General features: G+C 54.2%; 1 protein-coding gene across 8 annotated transcripts in view; it reads left to right on the top strand.

The window, feature by feature from the left end:
- Positions 1 to 19,214, top strand: part of ARHGEF10 (Rho guanine nucleotide exchange factor 10) — an 88,945-nt gene that overhangs the window by 30,685 nt on the left and 39,046 nt on the right. For 5 of the 8 annotated variants that reach the window (XM_022570866.2, XM_022570863.2, XM_022570867.3 and 2 more), the window contains exons 8-15: positions 129 to 286; positions 2,548 to 2,664; positions 5,395 to 5,509; positions 8,519 to 8,625; positions 12,618 to 12,695; positions 12,923 to 13,102; positions 14,773 to 14,889; positions 16,652 to 16,744. In XM_022570866.2, coding sequence (XP_022426574.2) covers positions 129 to 286; positions 2,548 to 2,664; positions 5,395 to 5,509; positions 8,519 to 8,625; positions 12,618 to 12,695; positions 12,923 to 13,102; positions 14,773 to 14,889; positions 16,652 to 16,744 — 965 coding nt within the window. The remainder of the gene's footprint in view (positions 1 to 128; positions 287 to 2,547; positions 2,665 to 5,394; positions 5,510 to 8,518; positions 8,626 to 12,617; positions 12,696 to 12,922; positions 13,103 to 14,772; positions 14,890 to 16,651; positions 16,745 to 19,214) is intronic. The other 3 variants (XM_089903596.1, XM_089903597.1, XM_089903595.1) reach the window with 2 other exon arrangements.

The following is a 19,214-nucleotide window of genomic DNA, read 5'->3' as shown; positions in this document are numbered from 1 at the left end:
TCCGTTCCTCCAAGCTTTTCTGAGGTGCCAGCCCCCAACGACGTGGTCAGATGATGAACGTGCACAGACAGAACAAGAGCCAGTGAGGGTCTACGTTTTAAATTTCCTTTTGGCATTTATGCATTCAGATGAAATGATTTATGATGATGTTGGTGATGAAGGTGGAAACAGCTCTCTGGAGTACGGGTGGAGTTCGAGCGAATTTGAGAGCTACGAGGAACAGAGCGACTCGGAGAGCAGAAACGGGGTCCCCCAGTCCTTCCTGCGCAGCGACCACAAAAAGCAAGTACGTGTCCAGTGTGTGTGCCTGAGAGAGAAAACGTTCTCACGTGGACATGTGGACGGGACTGTAAGATGTCATTTTCATTCACATACTATTTTAAACTGTCGTTTTTTAAGCTGTTGATATGTACTTTGAGAAAAGCACTAGATGTTGGCAAAAGAGAAGACTCCCCTTAGTTCACGTAATAGAATCTCGGCAGGATGGGAAAATTAAATTTATATAAACTAAATCCCTCCAAAGGCCCTAAGCGAGTTGGCTATCTTGAATAACTTACGTAAGTAAGCATTCCCTGGATATTTGTGTTGTGTACACATAATGCTGTCTGTGCCCAGCCCGCTGCATGGATGGAGCCTGGCCGGGTGGGACACAGCACAGCCCTGCTGTCCTTTACGGGCTGTTTTGAACCTCAGTGTTCTCAACACGAACAGGAAGATATAAAAATAGAACACGTTACAAAAGGATGTTATAGGACGAAAGCGGCTGAGCTGCCCAGGAGCACCCTTAAAGGGAGGAAGTGTGTGTGTGTGAAGCTCCCGAGACGAGGGTCCGGGGAGAAGCTCCAGGTTGCAGGAGTGGATTCCAGGGCTGGAGATTGTAGGGTGGGGACCTGAGAGAGGCCCTGCTGAGGGAAATCACCCCACTGAGGTGTCCGGTGTCCAGGGGTGACTGGCCACCCTGAATACTCTTGTCGTTGGGTGTTTTGGCTGTTGGTAAAAGGGTGATTCACACTGCCGTCCACGGTCACGTCAGCACGCTCCATGTCCTTTCTGTGTGAGGTCTAGATGCAGGCTGCACGCTGGTGGAGGCTGTGGCTAGTGCCTCGTCATCACAGCAGAATCGATAAGTCAGGGCAGGATCGATCAGTTACGCCTCCCCCTGCCTGCACCCCCGTAACCAGGCCGATGGGCCCCTGGACGTGGCCTCCACGTCGGTGCGGCTTACAGATTACTACGGGCGCATAGGGTTCGCATAGTCTGTAATCTTGTCCTGAAACTCAGGAAGACTCTGCCAGTTGGTGGTGGTCAACCCAGCTACTCAATATCATTAACAAGCTTCCCCAGAACTTAGCTGTCTCTGTCACCAGAGTTATTACAGCTGCGACTTAACCAGCGAATGAAGCTACAGCTGTAATTTTAAACAGAGCTGGTAACTAAGGTGACGCTTGGCTTGTTGTAGCCGAGTCCAACATTCCAGGTTTAAATGGAGATTTTAAATACGGCACTGGGGCCTGATTTCAGCAGGATGGGGCACCCAGTGGGGCCTTGGAGAGCGGTTAAAACGCTCGTAAATTTCGACTTCAGCAGGCCTGGCGGATGACGTGCAAACTGGGCTGGTCAGGCGATGGCCCCTGAGCCGTGGGCACGATTACTTAGTGGACACTCCGCCCTCTTGGCCGCCCAGCTGGACCCGTGTTCCCAGATGCACCCCCAGCAATGCTGATAGAGGAGGCCGGGCGGCCCAGCAGCAGAGACGGTGGAGGGCCAGCCCCGGGCGGCCACGAGTGCAGAGTCCTCACCAGGTCCAGCACGCGTCCGTCCTGTGGGGCAGCGTCCCGAGGGCAGCTCTAAGGAGTACCAAGTTTCCTAGTTTAAAAAGTCGTATTTCAGAAGCTGCCAAGATGACACTGTAAGTCGTTTCAGACTCCCCTCATAGTCTCAGATTTTATAAAAAAAATTGCTGAGGTGTCCTTGTCTGGGTTGACATGGGAAACACTCACTAAGGAGCAGGGGCCTCGGTTTGCATATTGGAGACGTTCGTGATCACGTGAGGACTGAATTACAAGATTTCACCCCATCCCCGTGGGCTGCAGAGAAAGTTATGTCAGTTTGGAGACTTAAAAATCTACGTGGTCATCCCCAAATCATTTCCCCCATCAATACAATCTTGAATTCAAGCTTCTTTTGCTTTGGTGCTGACACAACGGAATAATATTATATATATTTCTACATTTTTGATCATTTTAATTTCACCAAAACGTAAAGGCGTGACGGTACCCACATATTTCTGTGCATTTACTTTCTCTTGTTTAGCATAGAAGAGTCTCCAGTCTGGCTCACCTGGAGTCTGTCTTCTGATGATGTGTTTTCCTCACTCATGTGTTTATTTCTCGAGAGCCGGTGGGCTAGGAGGGGGGGCCCGGGGCAGTAGGACCTTGGTGCGTGAACATCACCCACCAGACGCTGCTCAAGCCCTTTCAATGTAAGATTGTCTCAAAGCACCGGAAAGAGCGTGTTGTGAAAAGCTTGTATCTCTTTGTACTGTAGCTTTCCCATGACCTAACCCGCTTAAAGGAGCACTATGAGAAAAAGATGAGACATTTGGTGGCAAACGCGGTGGGCGCGGTAGAGATTCAGCAGCTAAAGCACAAACATGAACTGAAGGTAGTGTGGTTCACGCTGAAAACGCTTCTGCAAAAAACAGACTGTCCTTTAACGAGAAAACTCAGCCCCAGAGCTGGCCAGTTCTGCCGGGGTGGTGGTTCTCACGGTGCGGTCCAGGGAACCCCAGGGCCACCCGGGCAGTGGCGAGTTCCTGTCAATTCCGGGGCATCCTTCGCCTCTGTCCCCCTCCATCCCCCAACGTGTGGACGGAGGCCCCAGGGCGTGACCCACGCCTGCTGGGACGTGGGATCCGCCGTCTCCACGCCAGACGCGAGGCAGGTTCCCCCAAGTGCAAAACAATGCACTTTTTTTTGTTGTTTTCGAAAATGTAGTAATTTTTCATAAAACGTTACCTGAGACAAAATGTCATAGGTTAAATATTTTTTAAATGAATATTAACAAAAATATTCAACATTTTTCTCGATTTTAACTCCTTACGTAGTGTAACATAGATAAAGCCGGCAAACCAGAACCGTCTGGGCTGCTCGATGACTTTTCTGAGTGTGAAGGGCTCCTGAGACCACAAAGTTGAGAACTGCTGGCTGTGAGTGTCGTGGTGTCCACTGTTTGAGATGTTTTAAAAGGGAACTGTCAAGTAACCTTTCCTTCACTGGGATCTTCGTCCTTCTGACGTTTGTGATTTGTTCACACGTGTTGAAAGGCACCTGAGGCAGGTGTTCACTCAGAAACGTCTCTGGAACATCACAGCTCTGTTCCACGCTTTTCGGTGCGGGAGCGAAGCCCCCGGAATCATGGCATCTCCTCCAGCACAGCGTTGGGCTGGTTCCGTGCAGGAAACAGGCGGAGCCCCTGGGATAATCTGGAGGCCGGGGTGGCGGGGGGTTCCAGGGAGCACAGGGCCGGGTGGTCCAGGGAGGGGTACGAGGCAGGCCAGCTCAGCAAAGAGAGGGGAATGTGCACGATCAGACGGCGGCAGAGCGGCAAGGAGCAGGTAGGGTGACTCGTCTGGGGCCGGCTACGCGCTGCCGTCCTCTGCAGGAGAAGCAGGGCCTGGCGTGTTGCTGCAGCTGTGCGACCCTGGGCGGCCGTTCCCTCCGCCCGGAACCAGGCACCTGTGTGGCTTCACCTGGAGCCGGGGCTCGGCCCCCTGCAGGCTCCCTGGCCATCTGTCTGTCCCTAATTCTCTGACTCCTTGGAGGGAGCATGGACAGCGTGTGCAGCCCGGGTCTGGGCGGCGGGATCTGGACGATGAGGGGGTAGGCAGCTAAGGAGGGGCGCCCGGCAGCCGGGCAGGCAGGGGCGCACAGGCAGCGCGAGGCGCCAGCGGTGGCTGCGGAGAAGCGGGGACAGCGGGCTGCTATCCAGGGTTGTCAGCAGACGAAGCCACGTTTGGATGAAGGGATACAGGAGTCGGAGCAGGCAGAGTGGCTTTGCCGCGTTTAACCTGGCGGGTAGGGCGGTGGTGAGTGGCTGGGTGTCCGAGTCGGGGTCAGCCAGGCAGTGTGACTTGGATCTGGTGTCCGTCGAGGTGGGTGGTGGGCCAGGGGCACATCCTCAGGGACGCAGCCTAAGGCGCTGGGACAGCGAGGAATTGCAGAGTCACTCGGGCTGGAGTTACAAGTGTCCGGCACCAGGCTGCAGGCTCCTCGAGTGGGAACCCCCCAGGGGCACAGCTCCCGAGTCCAGGGTGCACACTCAGCCCCCGAGAGCCCCTCAGCCGGCGCCGTTCTGTGCAAACGCGCAACCGGGCAGTGGCCCCGTAGAAAGGGCCGCCGGAGGGAGGCCAGGCGAAGCCCTGGAGGGGAGCGGGCGGGTGTAGAAGCCTCTCCCTCAGGGGAGGATCGCAGGAGGGCGGGGAGGCCGGCACCTAGACAGACCCGAAGGGTGTTGGCTTGTGTCATAAGAGGCCATCTGGGTTTTCTCTAAAGGATCAGTCGCTCCGTACCCAGTGGCCAATATCTCAGACGTTAGAGTCTAAGGATAAGAAATGGGGGTGAAATGCCAAAGCACATCATTGGAAGCTTTTGGCACCAATGGCCAGTCTAAGTGTTATGCCAGGAACCTGGCTTGAGGGAACCGGGATGGACAAACTCCCCTGTGGGGGCCGGCGGTCTTTCCAACCCTTCAGTCTCCGCGGAGGAGGGGGTCTGCCGACTCCTCCCGCGGGCCATCCCTCTGCCTGTATCCCAGCAGGTCTCAACATCTGGCCATTCCTGCGACCATCAGTACGAAAGGCCCGTGAGCCGCTGGACCGGCCTCCAGGGGGGAGCCCGGGGGAGGCTGGGGAGTGTCCAGCGGCTGAGCCGGCTGGCGGGTCTCCAGCCAGGGGCTCCACTGTTTCCTGCCGTCTGTCCGTTGACCTTGGGCAAACTGTTCACACCTGTAGCCTCAGCTCTCTGCACTCGGCTTCTGCAAAGCCCTTTGCAAGTGTTTGTAATAAAAACGAAGACTGACTTAAACACAGCAGGAGACTTTTTTAAAACTATGTTAAGGAAGGGCTCTGTTTGTAAATTTGTTTTTCCTTCTTTTTTTTAACCAGCAAAATAAAAACCAAACAGCCCCAAACCACACACACACACACACACACACACACACACACACACACACATACTTTCACAACAGCCAAGAAAGCTCTCCCAGATCAAAAAGCTAATTTCAGATGATGTTTCAAGAGCAAACTACTTGACAGTATTCTTTTAAAATGGAGTAAAAGCAACAAGGAGGTTTTACCAAGTCATCCCACCCTTACCCGGCCTCCCTTCCCCACAGATGCAGAAGCTCGTGAAGGCCGCCAAGGAGGGCACCAAGGATGGCCTGGAGAAGACGAAGGCTGTGGTGAAGCGGGGCCGCTCCTTCATCAGGACCAAGTCCTTCGTCTCTGCAGGTCTGTGGGGCGCGACCTGGGGGAGGCTGCCTGGGCTCAGGGCCGGCTCGGGGCAGCGGGGACTCCGGGGGGCGGCAGGAAGTTGAGTGAATTCTCGCAGGGGGTGGATTTCGCCCCCCCCTTAACTGGCTCCTCCCAGCAGTCGGGTGATCGGGGGTCCCCCCGGGGGCTTGCTCTCCCCCCACAGAGCCCCTGGATTCTCAGCAGGGTCGTTGATAATAGAACACAGTCGCGGGGGTGCGTTCACAGTGCCTGGGGCTCCTGGGCACGTTTCCCGCCCTTCACGGCTGAGTACGGTGGGCTCTAAGTGGGGCTCAGGATCCTCTGTGCTGGTGAGAGGATTCCAGAATTCTCAGGTTTGTGAAACATTTCACTCAGGGGCAGGAGCCCGTGGCGCTTGTGTGTCGGAAAGATAGAGCCTGTCTGGGCGTGTTCACGTCGGCAGCAAGCTCCGGGCGCGGGTTCTCCAGCGTCTGAGCCTGTCTGTGCGCTGGTGTGGTACGAGGTACCCGGCTGTGCGGGCAGCTGAGGGTTTACGTGCGGAATGACCGTCCTGACTCTCACTTGTCCTTCAGAAGCACGTTTCTTTGTTGCCGCTACGACCGTCTGATGTGCAAAGCCGGTGCCGGCTCAGTGCAGGGTTGCTGATTAACTGTGCAGGGAGAGGACTTGAAGGTCACGTGTTTCCCCTGCGAATGGCCCAGGAAGACTGTAATTGGCCGTAATGCCACCTGGGCCTTTAAAGAAGGTGTGATCCTCACGGAGCCCCCAGCCTCTTCACATAGGATGGAGAGTGTGTCAGGGGCTGAGACGGGGGTGTGGATTCTGATAGAGTGTGCTCCCCGGTGGGGCGCTGGCAGCGGGGCAGGTGCCCCAGAGGGGACCCGTCGTGGGAGGGCACACGGGCAGAGCCCCACAGGTGCCGAGGTTGGGGTTAGGGGCCCCGGAGTCTGGGGGCTGCTCAGAAATGCCGACTCGGGCCCACCCGAGACCCCTGAACCAGGATCGCAAGGGAACGGGGTCCAGGTGCACGGGGCAGGCCGGAAGCCAGCTCCAGGGGGAGAGTGACCAGAGTATCACAGGATCGTCCCTGGTTTGGGGGGAGGGGGACCCATTACACACACCCCTGAACCCTGTGGCCTTAGCTTCCTGAGCTGTCAGGTGGGAAGCCCGGGCTAAAGTCGTGGCTCTTAGCCCTGGAGTTCACACGGGGGAACCGGGAGCTCTTACGCATAGTGGTGCCAGGCCTCCACCCCCAGGCCGTCAGTGGACCTCTGAGGGAGACATCTGCACACTGGAATGTTGTGGTTTTTTTAAAGACTATTTTGTTTTTAGAGCAGTTTTAGGTTCACGGCAAAACTGAGTGAAAAGTACAGAGATTTCCCATAAACCCCTAGCCCCACTCAGGCACAGCCTCCCTCCCCACTGTCACCATCCCCACCAAGTGGTCCATGTGTTACAACCGTGAATCTACAGTGTCACATCACCATCACCCAGAGTCCATGGTTCACATCAGGTCTCACTCTCGCTGTTGTGCGTTCTGTGGGTTTGGACAAATGGAAGGAAGCATCTATCATTATAGCATCATAGGGAGTAGTTTCACTGCCCTGAAAATCCTCTGTTCATCCTTCCCTCCCCCCAAACCTCGGCAACCACTGATCTTTTTACTGCCTCCATAGTTTTACCTTTTCTAGTTGGACCCATATAGCCTGTAGTCTTTTCAGATTGGCTTCTTTCACTTAGTGATACGCATTTAAGGTTCCTTCATGTCTTTTCATGGCTTGATAGCTCCTTTCTTTTTAGCTGAGTAATATCCATTGTCTGGATGGACCCCAGCTTATTTTATCCACTCACCTACTGAAGGACATCTTAGTTGCTTTCATAGTTTTGGCGATTGTGAACACAGCTGCTGTAAACGTCCCTGTGCAGGTTTTTGTGTGGTTATAAGTTTTTGGCTCCTTTGGGTGAACACCAAGGAGCATGACTGCTGGGTCACGTGATAAGAGTATGATTAGTTTTATAAGAAAGCACTAAACTGTCTCCCGAAGTGGCTGCGCCATCCTGCATCCCCACCAGCACTTGGTGTAGTCACTGCTCTGGATTTTGGCTGTTCCAATAGGTGTATAGACACTGTAGGTTCTTTAAATCTCCTCTGACAGTTCTTCTGTGCAGCTAGGGTTTTGTATCTTTGAATTAGAACATCTCCAGGTTCCTATTACCTAAAATTTCCTGTGCTTTTCTGGTTTCTAGCTGTTTTGTGAATTCTTTTTTTTTTTTTTTTTTTTTTTTTGTGGTACGCGGGCCCCTCACTGTCGTGGCCTCTCCCGTTGTGGAGCACAGGCTCCGGATGCGCAGGCTCAGTGGCCATGGCTCACGGGCCCAGCCGCTCCGCGGCATGTGGGATCTTCCCGGACCGGGGCACGAACCCGTGTCCCCTGCATCGGCAGGCAGACTCTCTACCACTGCGCCACCAGGGAAGCCCCATTGTGAATTCTTTAGATTACGTAGCTGCATCTAAGGTTTTAGAAATGAAGTTAATTTTGGTCTAGAATTTTTGATCTTGGGGAAGTTGTGCTTTTTCCAGACTTCTAGTGAGAAAGGGAGAAAGTCAGGAAGGTACTAAGTCTCCCTTGGTTTTCCCTGACTATCGAGTGTCGGTTCTTAGTCATTCATAGCTGCTTTTCTTTGTTTCTGACTTTGATATGTTATAGATTAAGACATTGAAATATGTATTTCTACTCTGCCATCTAGGTGTTCAAATGACACCTCAGCTTTTTGAAGTTAGACTTCAAGCATTGAAAATCTCAAATATCAACAAACACCACATTCCTCTTGTGGGAAGGATATTTTCTTGGGTTTGTTAAAACTTCACTTTACTCATTGCTGGGCGGAAAGGAGACGTAGAACTGAGGTGTCTGCCCAAGGCGTTGCTTTGACAGTCAACTTGACTGCGCTGTGATGTTATATCCTGTTTCAGTGTGAAACCAGCACATTCTGTCTTCCTTTAAGACCACAGACCCTGTCTTGAAGAGGAACAGAACTTGTTCATCGACGTGGACTGCAAGCATCCGGAAGCCGTCCTCACCCCAATGCCCGAAGGCTTGTCTCAGCAGCAGGTAGGATGCGCAGGGTGGATACCCCCGTACTTACACCAGGACGGCTGTGCTGGCTGGGAATTACCTGCTGGCACAGACTCCCAGCCATTCTAGCCACCTGGGCTCGTCCACTGGCCTCTCCTGGTCCAGCAAGGAAGGGGTTAACCCAGCAGCGAGCCTACATATTTTGAGTATCAGCCCCAGTGTAATTGTGAAAATGCGTGGAGTATCTGCATTCTTTGTGAGGGTCATTTATACTCATTCACACTGATGGGACGTCTCCACGAAGGGACTAGATGTGACTGTGTAAAGTGCGTGTGCGTGTACACAGTGCCTGAGTCCGAGATTAAAAGATAGATTTCCAGCAGCTCACGAAGTTAGCCGAATATCAATGAATTTCTTCATCTCTGAAAATACTGTAGGTAGCAGAGGGAAGATATTCCGTGGTTTCCATTTGATTATCTTTGGGTAAAAGGAAAGGAAAGCTTCAGAAACAAGGGCGTCAGAGACAAGGGTGTACCACAGAGTTGGGGGCACTGGGGGGAGGAGTTGATGGTTTCGGGTGGGGTGTGATTTGAGTTTTTCCCACGTGGGCAGCCTGATGCAGGTCATGGAGACTGAGAGAGATGACAGATGTTGTAAATAGATGATGTAGGTAGATAGACGTAGGTGGGTGATAGGTATACAAGGTGGTTGATAGATGCATGCATCATACACACAACACGCGTGCACAGATGTGGTGTGCAGACAGAACCACATAAAAATCCTCTGTGGTAGGTTCAGAGTCTAGTAAGAAAGATGACAAGCTGCGTTGCAAAGGCTGCCAAGGGGCTGTTAGCCATAGGTCAGGCTGGAGCGTTGCAAAGGCTGCCAAGGGGCTGTTAGCCATAGGTCAGGCTGGAGCGTTGCAAAGGCTGCCAAGGGTCTGTTAGCCATAGGTCAGGCTGGAGGAGGAAGCTGGCTCTTGGTTGGGTTGCAGGGGGCAGCAGAGTGGGTTGAACGTGCTAGTGAAGTGTCTGGTGTGTGGGTGCTGGGCTGTGAGAGGCCGGGCTCGTGTGCTCAGGAGGGGACACGTCAGGCAGGTGTAAAAGTCGCCCCCCTCATCCTTGCATGACCCCTGTGGAGCACATTCACAGGAGGACACCCAGGCCCAGAGGGGCCTCGTGGTCAGGCGGCATTGGGCGACGGGCGTGTCCGGGTCCGGTGCCCCCCTGGATCCCGCGTCCTCAGCTCCCTCGTGCTCCTGGGGTTGAAATGTGGCCGCGTTGCTGGCAGCGACGTGTCGACGGTTTTTGCAGGAGCAGAGAGGCTGCTCTTCACTGCCCCCCTGCTCGCTGCCCAAGTTCCTGGCTCACCCACCTCATTTTAGCCTCACGAGTCTGAAAAAGGGCATTGATTGCTCAAAAATACTCTCGATATTTCTGGGAGGCCTCCCCTGGGGCTCCAGGACTTGGGTCCTCTTCCCGGACAGTGTGGGGGTCACGTGGTTGGGAGGCACGTGGAGCCTCCCCATGGGGGGCCCATGGGTGGGGGACTGTGGCCGTCGTGCAGACGCATGTAGCTGCAGGGCGTCCCCGGCCAGGCCGAGACTTGGAGACAGCAGGGGCATGCGGGTCGGCCAGGGGACGGGGGGACAAGGGAGTTTTGAGCCCGCAGGATCTCAACAGACACACACACCTGCCAGTCAGTTTTGTCCCCCAGAGGGCCGGGTGGTGACAGCGAGGACGGGTCCCTGGTGTAGAAAGGGCACCTCTGTAGGCGCCCCCCCCAGCTCAGTTCCCACCCCGGGCCCCGCACTGGGGCAGGGGAGACTCCAGCCAGGCCTCTCACTTGTTCTGCCAGCGCCGTCCTCCTTCCCTTGAAACGGGGACATGGCGTCTGCGGTGTCTTCCTCGTGGCCCGACAAGACAGTGACGCGACGCGTGTGGTGGCCCTTGGCTGAACGCGCCACGCCAGGCGCACGACGGCCAGAGAGGGTTTGTGTTTTGGTTTCTGCGCCGCTCCCCGCAGGCTCCCTTCTTACCCCCTGGTTCACAGAGGTTGCTTTCCCCACTGGTTACTGCTTGTTCTCCGGAGAGTTTTCCATTAAAAGATTAAACCCAATGTCAGTGCTCTTTGAATTTTTTCTTCCAAAGTTGAAATAAGGTAACATATCTGTCAGGAAAAATGCTGCATGTGAAGCGTTCTTTACATGCCCAGTTTGGTGGGAGGAAAGCCTTTATTTCCTGGGTTGTCGTTTACTTGAAAGGTGGCACTGAAGCTGAAGGATGAGGCCAGCATCCTCTACCGTCGGGCCTCTGATCCAGGGTCCGGGCACAGGGAGGGGCTGCTGTCCTCCTCCTCCTCGTCTCCGCCCCTCCCCTTTACCCCCTCCTCCTCTTCCCGCCCCCCATCTCCCTCCTCTCCCCCTCCCCCCTTACCCCCTCATCCTCCTCCTCTCTCCCCTCCCCCTCGCCCCCTCTCCCCTCCCCCCCTCCCCCCTTTACACCCTCCTTCTCCTCCTGCATTGCTCTAATCACCTCCTGGCCCAGACACATCTCCCGCGGGTCCCCGTGGCCTCGTAGGAAAGCTGGTCCAGGGCTGAGGTCTCCCTGCAGCCTCGGGGTCAGGGTCCCGGGAAGCCTGAGGCCTGGGGACCCGTGTTGGCTGTGCTGTCCACGCACTGAGTTTAACTGAGGGGCTGACCCGACCTGCGGGAGCCCTGGGATCTGGGGGAGATTTGGGGTTTTATTTTGTATTTTTCAGTAATAACAGTTCCAGGTCCTTTGACCTGATACATTAGTGTCATCTCAGGACTTATAAAAAACATTTAATTCCTAGGTTAGACCCCCCCCACAAATCCTCAAATATCCTGACCCCAGAGTTGAGACAGTGTGTGGGAATCTGAATTTTGGGAGAAGGCTGGTCCACATTTGACCATCCGCAGTTTGGGGGTGTCTGGGTCGTGGGGTGCCACCCTCGTTTCAGAGGGAGGGGTCATCGCTGCGGCCGCGTGTGCTTTTGCTTTAATTCCAGACTCATCTGCCTTTTACACACATCACTTTCTTCCTTAAGTGTCCTTGAAGGTTGCTTTTTGCCTTCATTTTGCGAAGGAGCAGCCCTTTTGTAAGGAGAGGAGTCGCTCCCTTGTGGATGTCGGTGACTTGACAAGAGGCGCGCCCTCGGAGGATGTGCCTTCTGCCGCCAGGTGGCGTCGCGGTTCCTGGGATGGGGCTGCCGGGTGGGGTTAGGAGCAGCCTTGTCATTTCTATGCTCCACTTGCCATTTATTGGCAAAAACAACTTTGCAAACGGTGTGTAAACTGGACAAAAGTGCCCAGTGTCATCATTGGCCTTAAACAGGCATCTTACAGCCAGAAACTTGTGCTTGCGTGTCCTCTAGTCATGAAAACAAATCCCAAAGCGATGTCACTGTTTGAAATGCAGGCATCTCAGGTCTGGAGGAGTTTTTGCACCTGGAATTGACGTTGGTCATTTACTCTCTGCGTTCTTAGCCTTGGAGGCTTCGAATGGCCTCAAAACAAAACAAAACTGTACCTCCACCTTCCAAAAGTTTTTTTTTAAAATAACTTTGGAATAATGATTTTAGATGTGTTGGTAATAGCATTCTTTGAGTCAAGACTGGAAGGTTTTTTTTCTATGCTTAATGTATACATGAAATACCATGTAATTCCATACTCGGCACATAAAATACAACCCGTTAATTCAGTTCATTATTGTTGGATGAGTGAATGAAATTGTTGTTAATGCCATAATTTAATTGTGTTACTGTAGTTGTGGTTTATAATTTGAGGTTTACAAATAACAGAATTGTAGTGATGGGGAACCAACGTTTTGTGCCCATAATGGTCGGTAGTTAATGCACTAATATATTTTAAGGCCTTGGGAGGTTTCATTTATGTACTGTCTTGAAAACAAAAAACTTTTTTGTCCACAAGCCTCAACAGAAGTCAAATTTATCTGTTGTGTTTTCTGAGGCAGGTTTTGACTGTTGTCTTTTCAAATTCTCAACAGGTCGTAAGAAGATATATTCTGGGTTCGGTTGTCGACAGTGAAAAGAGCTACGTGGATGCCCTTAAGAGGATTTTGGAGGTATCTAAATGCCACATTGTATAATGGATATGTTTTGTGAACCTATGAATTATAAAATACTCAAATTGGCAAAATTCTTAAAAGAATCTGAGAATTGTGTCTGTGTATTGACATCAAAGGTCGCCTGGTTTGTTTGGGCACAAACGTAGTTGCACAGGTGAGTTTCTCCGCGTTCTTTCATGAACCCTGGGAAAAGCCTGGGCCGTCCTTGTGTGTTTCTGCCTCAGCAATACGAGAAGCCGCTGTCTGAGATGGAGCCCAAGATCCTGAGCGAGAGGAAGCTGAAGACGGTCTTCTACCGGGTCAAGGAGGTCCTGCAGTGCCACTGCATGTTCCAGATTGCGCTGGCCAGCCGCGTGGCCGAGTGGGACTCGGTGGAGATGATCGGAGACGTCTTCGTGGCCTCGGTAACTGAGCCGGCGTGCCCAGAGGGTCTGTGGGGCTCCCCTGGGCTCAGGGCCCCTCCCTTCTCCCACGGATGCCTCAGGGTGGGTGTCCTGCCGGCCTGAGCTCAGCTGCACCCCACAGCGCCCCGGCCGACACTGCGGAGCTCTCCGCGGGGGCCGGTCTGAGGTCGGGAAGCTGAGCACGCGTGTGCGCCCAGGGGAAGGATGTAGAGAGAAACGTCCGGAGGCTCCGGTGGAGCTGCCCCTGGAACACTTCAGACTACACACCGTCAAGCTTGGGAGGCATCACAGGAAGAGTCAGGGCCCTGCTTGTGAACGGTTTTGTGGGGTTGTCGGCTTTAAGCCCTCACAGGGTCTCACCCCTCCTGGGAACCGCCTTGTGGGAAGATACCCACCTGTTTCCCTCAGCCCTGTGCTCCCTGACCTGGTGTCCCGTTGTGCGGACGCAGCCTCCAGGCCCTGCTGTGACACAGGACGCGAGGGGACACGAGCTGGTCCCACAGCTGTGCTGACCTTTCCCAGCAGGAGCCGCCGCAGCCCTGAGCTCCAGCGCTGGGTGGCTCCAAGCCATTTATCTTCGGCCCATTTGTGAATCGTCCACACTGTGGACTGGCTAGTTTTCTATCTAGAGGTAGCAGAGGGATTCTGAAGTTGATTGAGGACAGCACTGTCAAGGAACAAGAGCCTGAAAGATTTTTAAGTGTCCGTATACTTAGAGGAATGCTATAATGTGATACGTGAAACCTTTTTCTATATATTCTGTGCATGTGCTTAATGGGGTATATAAAGTATGCTTTGAACATAACATGGAAAGAGAGTTCTAAAATGAATTTGCATAATCCCCTTCAGTGATCTTTATGAAAAACAAAAAAGAGATATTGGACATTTACTTCTTTATTGCATTTCTGCCTATTTTATATATTAGTTTCAACTCTTAGTCTGTCCTTCTTAAAATGTTTACCTTGGGAACATTTTTTTAATGTAGAAGAAAATCTTTTTAAGAAATATATAATTTAGATGAAAGCATTTCTTCTCTAAGTGGCTCCACATCTACTTATGGGACTCGCTGTCTGTCCTCAAGAATATGTGGGATCTTAGAAGCATAAACGGGAGTGAGGCCAATGTCTCCGCCTCTGGAAACCTTTGCGCTTCTGGGAAAATTGGGCAGTGGACCTATGTGGCGTTGCCCCTCAGCCTGGGGAAACAGGTGTGGTCAGCTGTCCTCCCCTGAGCATCTCAAGGGGGTGGTTAGGTCAGTATGCTGGGACCTCCACATGCTGAGGTGCAGGACATTCTGTCCTGGAGGTGAAATCCACAAAATGCCAGTCAGCAGGAATTTAAAGGAGGATGTCTGTAAACACCATCTTTATACGACTGTAGACTGTAGTCAGGAACATTTCTTAACTGAAACCCAAACTTGCCACAGTTTTGAGCAGGGCAGCCTTAAAGAGCATTGGCAAATAAGATCAACCAGCCAGTGAAAAATTCCTAGCAGGTCTCCTTAAGAAAACAGTGATCACACACAGTCATAATGAAGTTTATCCTATGAAAACATCACAGTGACCGAGAGGTTATCGTTAGCACGGGTTCCGGCCTTTTACTGTAAGCTTGGAGAGGAAGCAGATGGACTCTGCATTATTTACGTTTCTCAATTTCCTCTTGTATTTCAGTTTTCTAAGTCCATGCTGCTGGATGCTTACAGCGAATATGTGAATAATTTTAGCACAGCTGTGGCAATCCTTAAGAAAACGTGTGCTACAAAACCTGCTTTTCTTGAATTTTTAAAGGTAGGCACTTGAAAATTTTTTTGTGTGTTTTACCACCCTCTGATAACAGCTTTGATGTCAAAATACTTTGTAATGAAATTTCACCAAACCTTCCCTCTAAATGTATAATGTTATTTATTGTAAAGATTTTAGCACCAACAGGACCCTAGGTGTTGGGTCAGTGCTGGAAAGGATGATGAAGTTTTTAGTGACAACATAGCTCTTTGAATATAACCTTCATTTGCACATCCTTAGACATATGTGGATAGATGGGAGGGGTCAGAAAGTGGAGATCAGACCCCAAACCAAGTGGCCAGCTGTTGCTCAGCACAGCGTTAGGAGTAACAGAAGGGGGGCTTTGGAGTCGGTCGGGGGCTCCGTGGCTTCTTTGGGTCAGGCAGTGAGCAGACCCCCTAAAGATGAGCCCCCACGGTGGGTAGGGGGGCTGCATGGTCCGTTCCTCCTCTGACATCGGGTGTTGATGGGTGACATTGAATCAGCGACATCCCTGTCAAAAGACGCCCGTCTCAGGCTGGGACGTAAACGTGCCCAGAGGGCTCTCTGCCCGTGGAACCAGGATAAAGTTTCCCTTCAGATACTGAGTCCCCGAGGCCGGGGCCGGGGCCGGAGTCTCATCTGCCTGAGGCTCCAGTTTGCATTATGACCTGGGACCAAAGCCTGTTCCTGTTACGTGAACTGTGTTCTTGGAAGGTTCTGCCACCTGCACAGTGAACCCTGGGGGGTGTCCTCGCCCAGGGTGAAGGCTTATTTAGGCTGAGCTATACCCGCTCCCTCTCATGTGATATGGTGGTTCCCACTGACGCAGGACCGGGGTGGAGGTGGCCCGTCCTTAGATCGACCCCACTCTGGAAAGCTGCGGTCGGCGCTCTGGCCTTGCCCTGTCACAGCAGGAGAAAGGAAACACGGGACGACCTAAAGTATACTTTTTCTGAGGACTTTGTTGTGGTCCTGCTGGTGCCGACAGTACCTGACAGGAGGCCACCGCAGCCCCACCGTCAGGCCGCCAGCCCCTGGCGGCCTGGGAAGGCAGACCATCCAGTCCCCTGTCCTACCCCAGGTGCCCGGTGTCCACGAGGTCAAGCCGGGCTCCGGGCTCTGCACCGCGTGGCCCCTCAGCTGGAGAGAGCTGGGGACTCCTCCCCAGTTTGTAAATGGTCACCCTGGGGCGTCCCCTCCTGCCAGAGAAGCCTCCCCTACAGAGGGAAGGGGGCGCCTGGCCCTGGACTCCCTCCCCCCTGGCCTCCCCTGGGGAGACTTGCCAGGACACGGACACGCCCCAGCCGCGCCCCGAATCTCCACGGCAGAGCGAGGGCTGAAGTGGGGAGGTTTGTCCCAGTGCAGGACAAGCCGCGGCAGCCGCAGGGACTGTGCCCCAGGCGCAGGGCAGGTGCCTTTAGGGGCCCGTGCTGCTCCCACTTGGGATTCTGTCACTTTCTTCCTCTTCTTTCTTTTTTTTTTTTTGTAGCTGCCCTTCGTTGTGATTGTAGAATCTTAGAAACTAGTTTGACTCTTAGAGTATTGAAATTAGCTCATAAATGGCTCTTAAAACATCAAATAAAAACATTGAAGCTTTCAGTTCAGAAACCAGCCAGGGCTCGCTGTAGCCTGAATGACGTCAGCGTGCATTGGCGGTGTATGAGGTGTAGAAGGTGTTTGGAGCAGGTTTGGAGGCAGCCTCTCCGTAGAGGGGAGCAAGTGCGAGCTCCCCCCGGGGCGGCGTCCAGGCGGGAGCCGCGAGTGCCGGCCCTTTGTCACCCCGCAGCAGTGCCAGGAGGCCGGCCCTGACCGCGTCACGCTGTACAGCCTCATGATGAAGCCCATCCAGAGGTTCCCGCAGTTCATCCTGCTGCTCCAGGTGAGGCCTCCTGCGCGATTCGGCCAGTGGTCCTGTCTTGCCGTCGTCCGTCCCTCCGTGTCCAAGCATCTCCTCGTGGAGATGGCAGGCTCTCGGCTGCCTCCGCTCCCAGGCCGCTTACATCAGGGCAGGGCCGGGGGCGGCGAGACCCCAGCCTGCAGCTGCCGGTCCCTCTGGCCCCCACCCGTGCTGAGCTCCTCTCCTGGGCCCGTCGGGACTCCCCTCGTCAGCATAGACTCTGGGGGGGTGAGAGGGACTTGTTATGAACACCAGACGCCCCTCCCCCCATCACTCAGGAAATTCCGAGGGCTTTAGGGGCCCCGGGCCAGGGACCTGAACTGGGGCAAAGCCGAGTGAGTTTTCATTAACCACACACGCGCTCGTGCACTGTGGGAGGTGGGCTGGTCACCAGGCAGGTAAACACAAGATGTCCAGGGTCCTGCTCCGGGGTCAGGTGTGTGCCCAGAGTGGAGGGGCAGGCCCAGAAAGCTGCCGGTCAGCTGCGGAGCCGACCGGCTGCTTGGAGAGCGGGAGCTGTGCAGAGAGATTTCCCAGATACTCCGACCCTACGTTTTTTTAGACTAAGAATTCTCAGTTAGGTACGTGCGTTGATCTAAAGAGTAGAGCTGGCTTTGAGTGCAGATATAAAGCATCGTCGGATCAGGAAGGCCTTGCCCTGCCGTGTGATGTGCTGTCAGGCCCCCGAGACCTGGGACCCGTGCACCTTGCGGGCTCAGGGCTCACCCTCCTTAGATGAGCGTCAGGGCGTTTGAATTGGTTATTTCCGAGGAGGGTCTGCAGTGGCCTCTTCCAGTTTCTCAGTGAACACTCAGCTTGTTTCTAGAGTTAAATCAGGCGACTTGTTGGCTCCCCTAGTCATTAAAAGTGATGAAAGATGAACCGTGAAATCATCCCCAGGGACAGGGAGGGTGCATCAAAGGCCTTGAGGCCTCGCTGGGCCCGCCCGTCACATGGTTCCAAATTTTAAAAATTGGTTCTTGTAAGAAGTTTGCTCTTTCCTTTTATTTTTATTTTTACTTACCTCTAAATGTTTCAGTTTGCTGAGCAGAAACAGATGAAAATTCTTAAAGTCCGAATCCAGTTACGATAGACTCCGGGGTTTTGGTTTAAGCACACGTCCTCGTGGACAGATGCGGCCCCTTGGCCTGGCCCTTCCCAGGTTCCTTAGAGCTTCCTGTACAGCTCGTCCCCTCCCACGCCCCCGCCCCACCTGGGCGCCAGCCCCCGACCCTCCAGGGCAGAAAATAGCCTTCACCCTGGCCTGATGGCAGCATAGCACCCAGACGGCTGGTCCCAGGTTTGTGTGAATGCAGTTCCCGTGGGGAGGTGTTCAGTCCTTCCTGCTGTCTGAGCACAGGCAGTTCGCAGGGGCAGGGGGCTCAGACAGAGCAGGGCTGGTTCCCAGGAGAATGCTGTCGGCGTCAGAGAGGGGCGGTGTCTGTACTTCTGTATTTCCGTACTTCAGAGACACCTACAGGTCCGTGTGCAGGGACCCCGCTCTGCGGGTAAGATGCTCCTGGGAGTTGGTCCTGGAGAGGAGTGGGGTGGAAGATGGGGCGCCTCCCTCCCGCCGAGCTCCGAGCCCTGCTGCGTCCGCGTGCGCCGAGGGGGCGGTGAAGGGGGACGGCGTGGAGGGGCCCGTGCCTCTGACCCCCAGCCACTCCCCTGCCTCTCCTCCTATCACCACACCTGACCCTCCTTGGCTCTCGGGGCCTGTTACCTGTAGTTGCGATGACCCTATAGCCGTCCCCCAGAGCTCTGGATCAGGCTGTGGCCGTGGCTTTTCTGGGCCTGCCGGTTTCCACTACGTGGTCCCCCAGGAGCCTTTGTCTTTATCCTGACTCCCGTGTTCTCCCCCGTATTGTACCCCAATAAGTAACAGCCTGGCAGCCGCCGCGCACCCCGCTTTCCTCCGCTCAGCTGTCCGTCCACGTGCGGCGCTGGTTCTGTGGATGGTGCTGGGATCCGGGCGGGCGCGACCCAGCTGCGCTGCTGGTACCACAGCTGCTGTGAAGATGATTCATTTTGCCTTGTAGGGTTTGACGTGGCTCACAGGGAAACCATCGCGTGGAGCAGTGTGTGTTGTTCATTCAGACGGGGAACATGCGATCGTTAGGCGAGTTCTTTCCAGACCGAAGAGAACAGGAAGCTTAAAAAGACAGGGCTGCTGAAGCTCCCGGGGGGCGGGTGGGCCGGGTGGCCCGGGCAGGGAGGCCTTGGTCTGGCTCGCCCTCCTCTGCGAAGCCGGCAAGGTGACTGCACCCGGCGCGTAGACGTCCCCCTCGAAAGTTGACTCAGAGCCTGGAGTTGGCTCTCACCACGCTCGCGGTGCCATTGGTGCCTGTGCTGTGCTCCTGCAGGGCCGCCGCGCTCCGCCCGAACCAACGGCTCAGAGCTGGGCGCTCAGGACGCAGACCCGCCGGCGGGAAGGGGACTCCGGCCGTCTGTG

The sequence above is a fragment of the Delphinapterus leucas genome, chromosome 21 (genome assembly GCF_059928025.1).
Source record: "Delphinapterus leucas isolate spDelLeu-1000000601 "Yukka" chromosome 21, BTC_Dleu_Yukka2, whole genome shotgun sequence".
NCBI classification, from domain to species: domain Eukaryota; kingdom Metazoa; phylum Chordata; class Mammalia; order Artiodactyla; family Monodontidae; genus Delphinapterus; species Delphinapterus leucas.
This window is presented reverse-complemented; position numbering and strand designations above follow the sequence as displayed.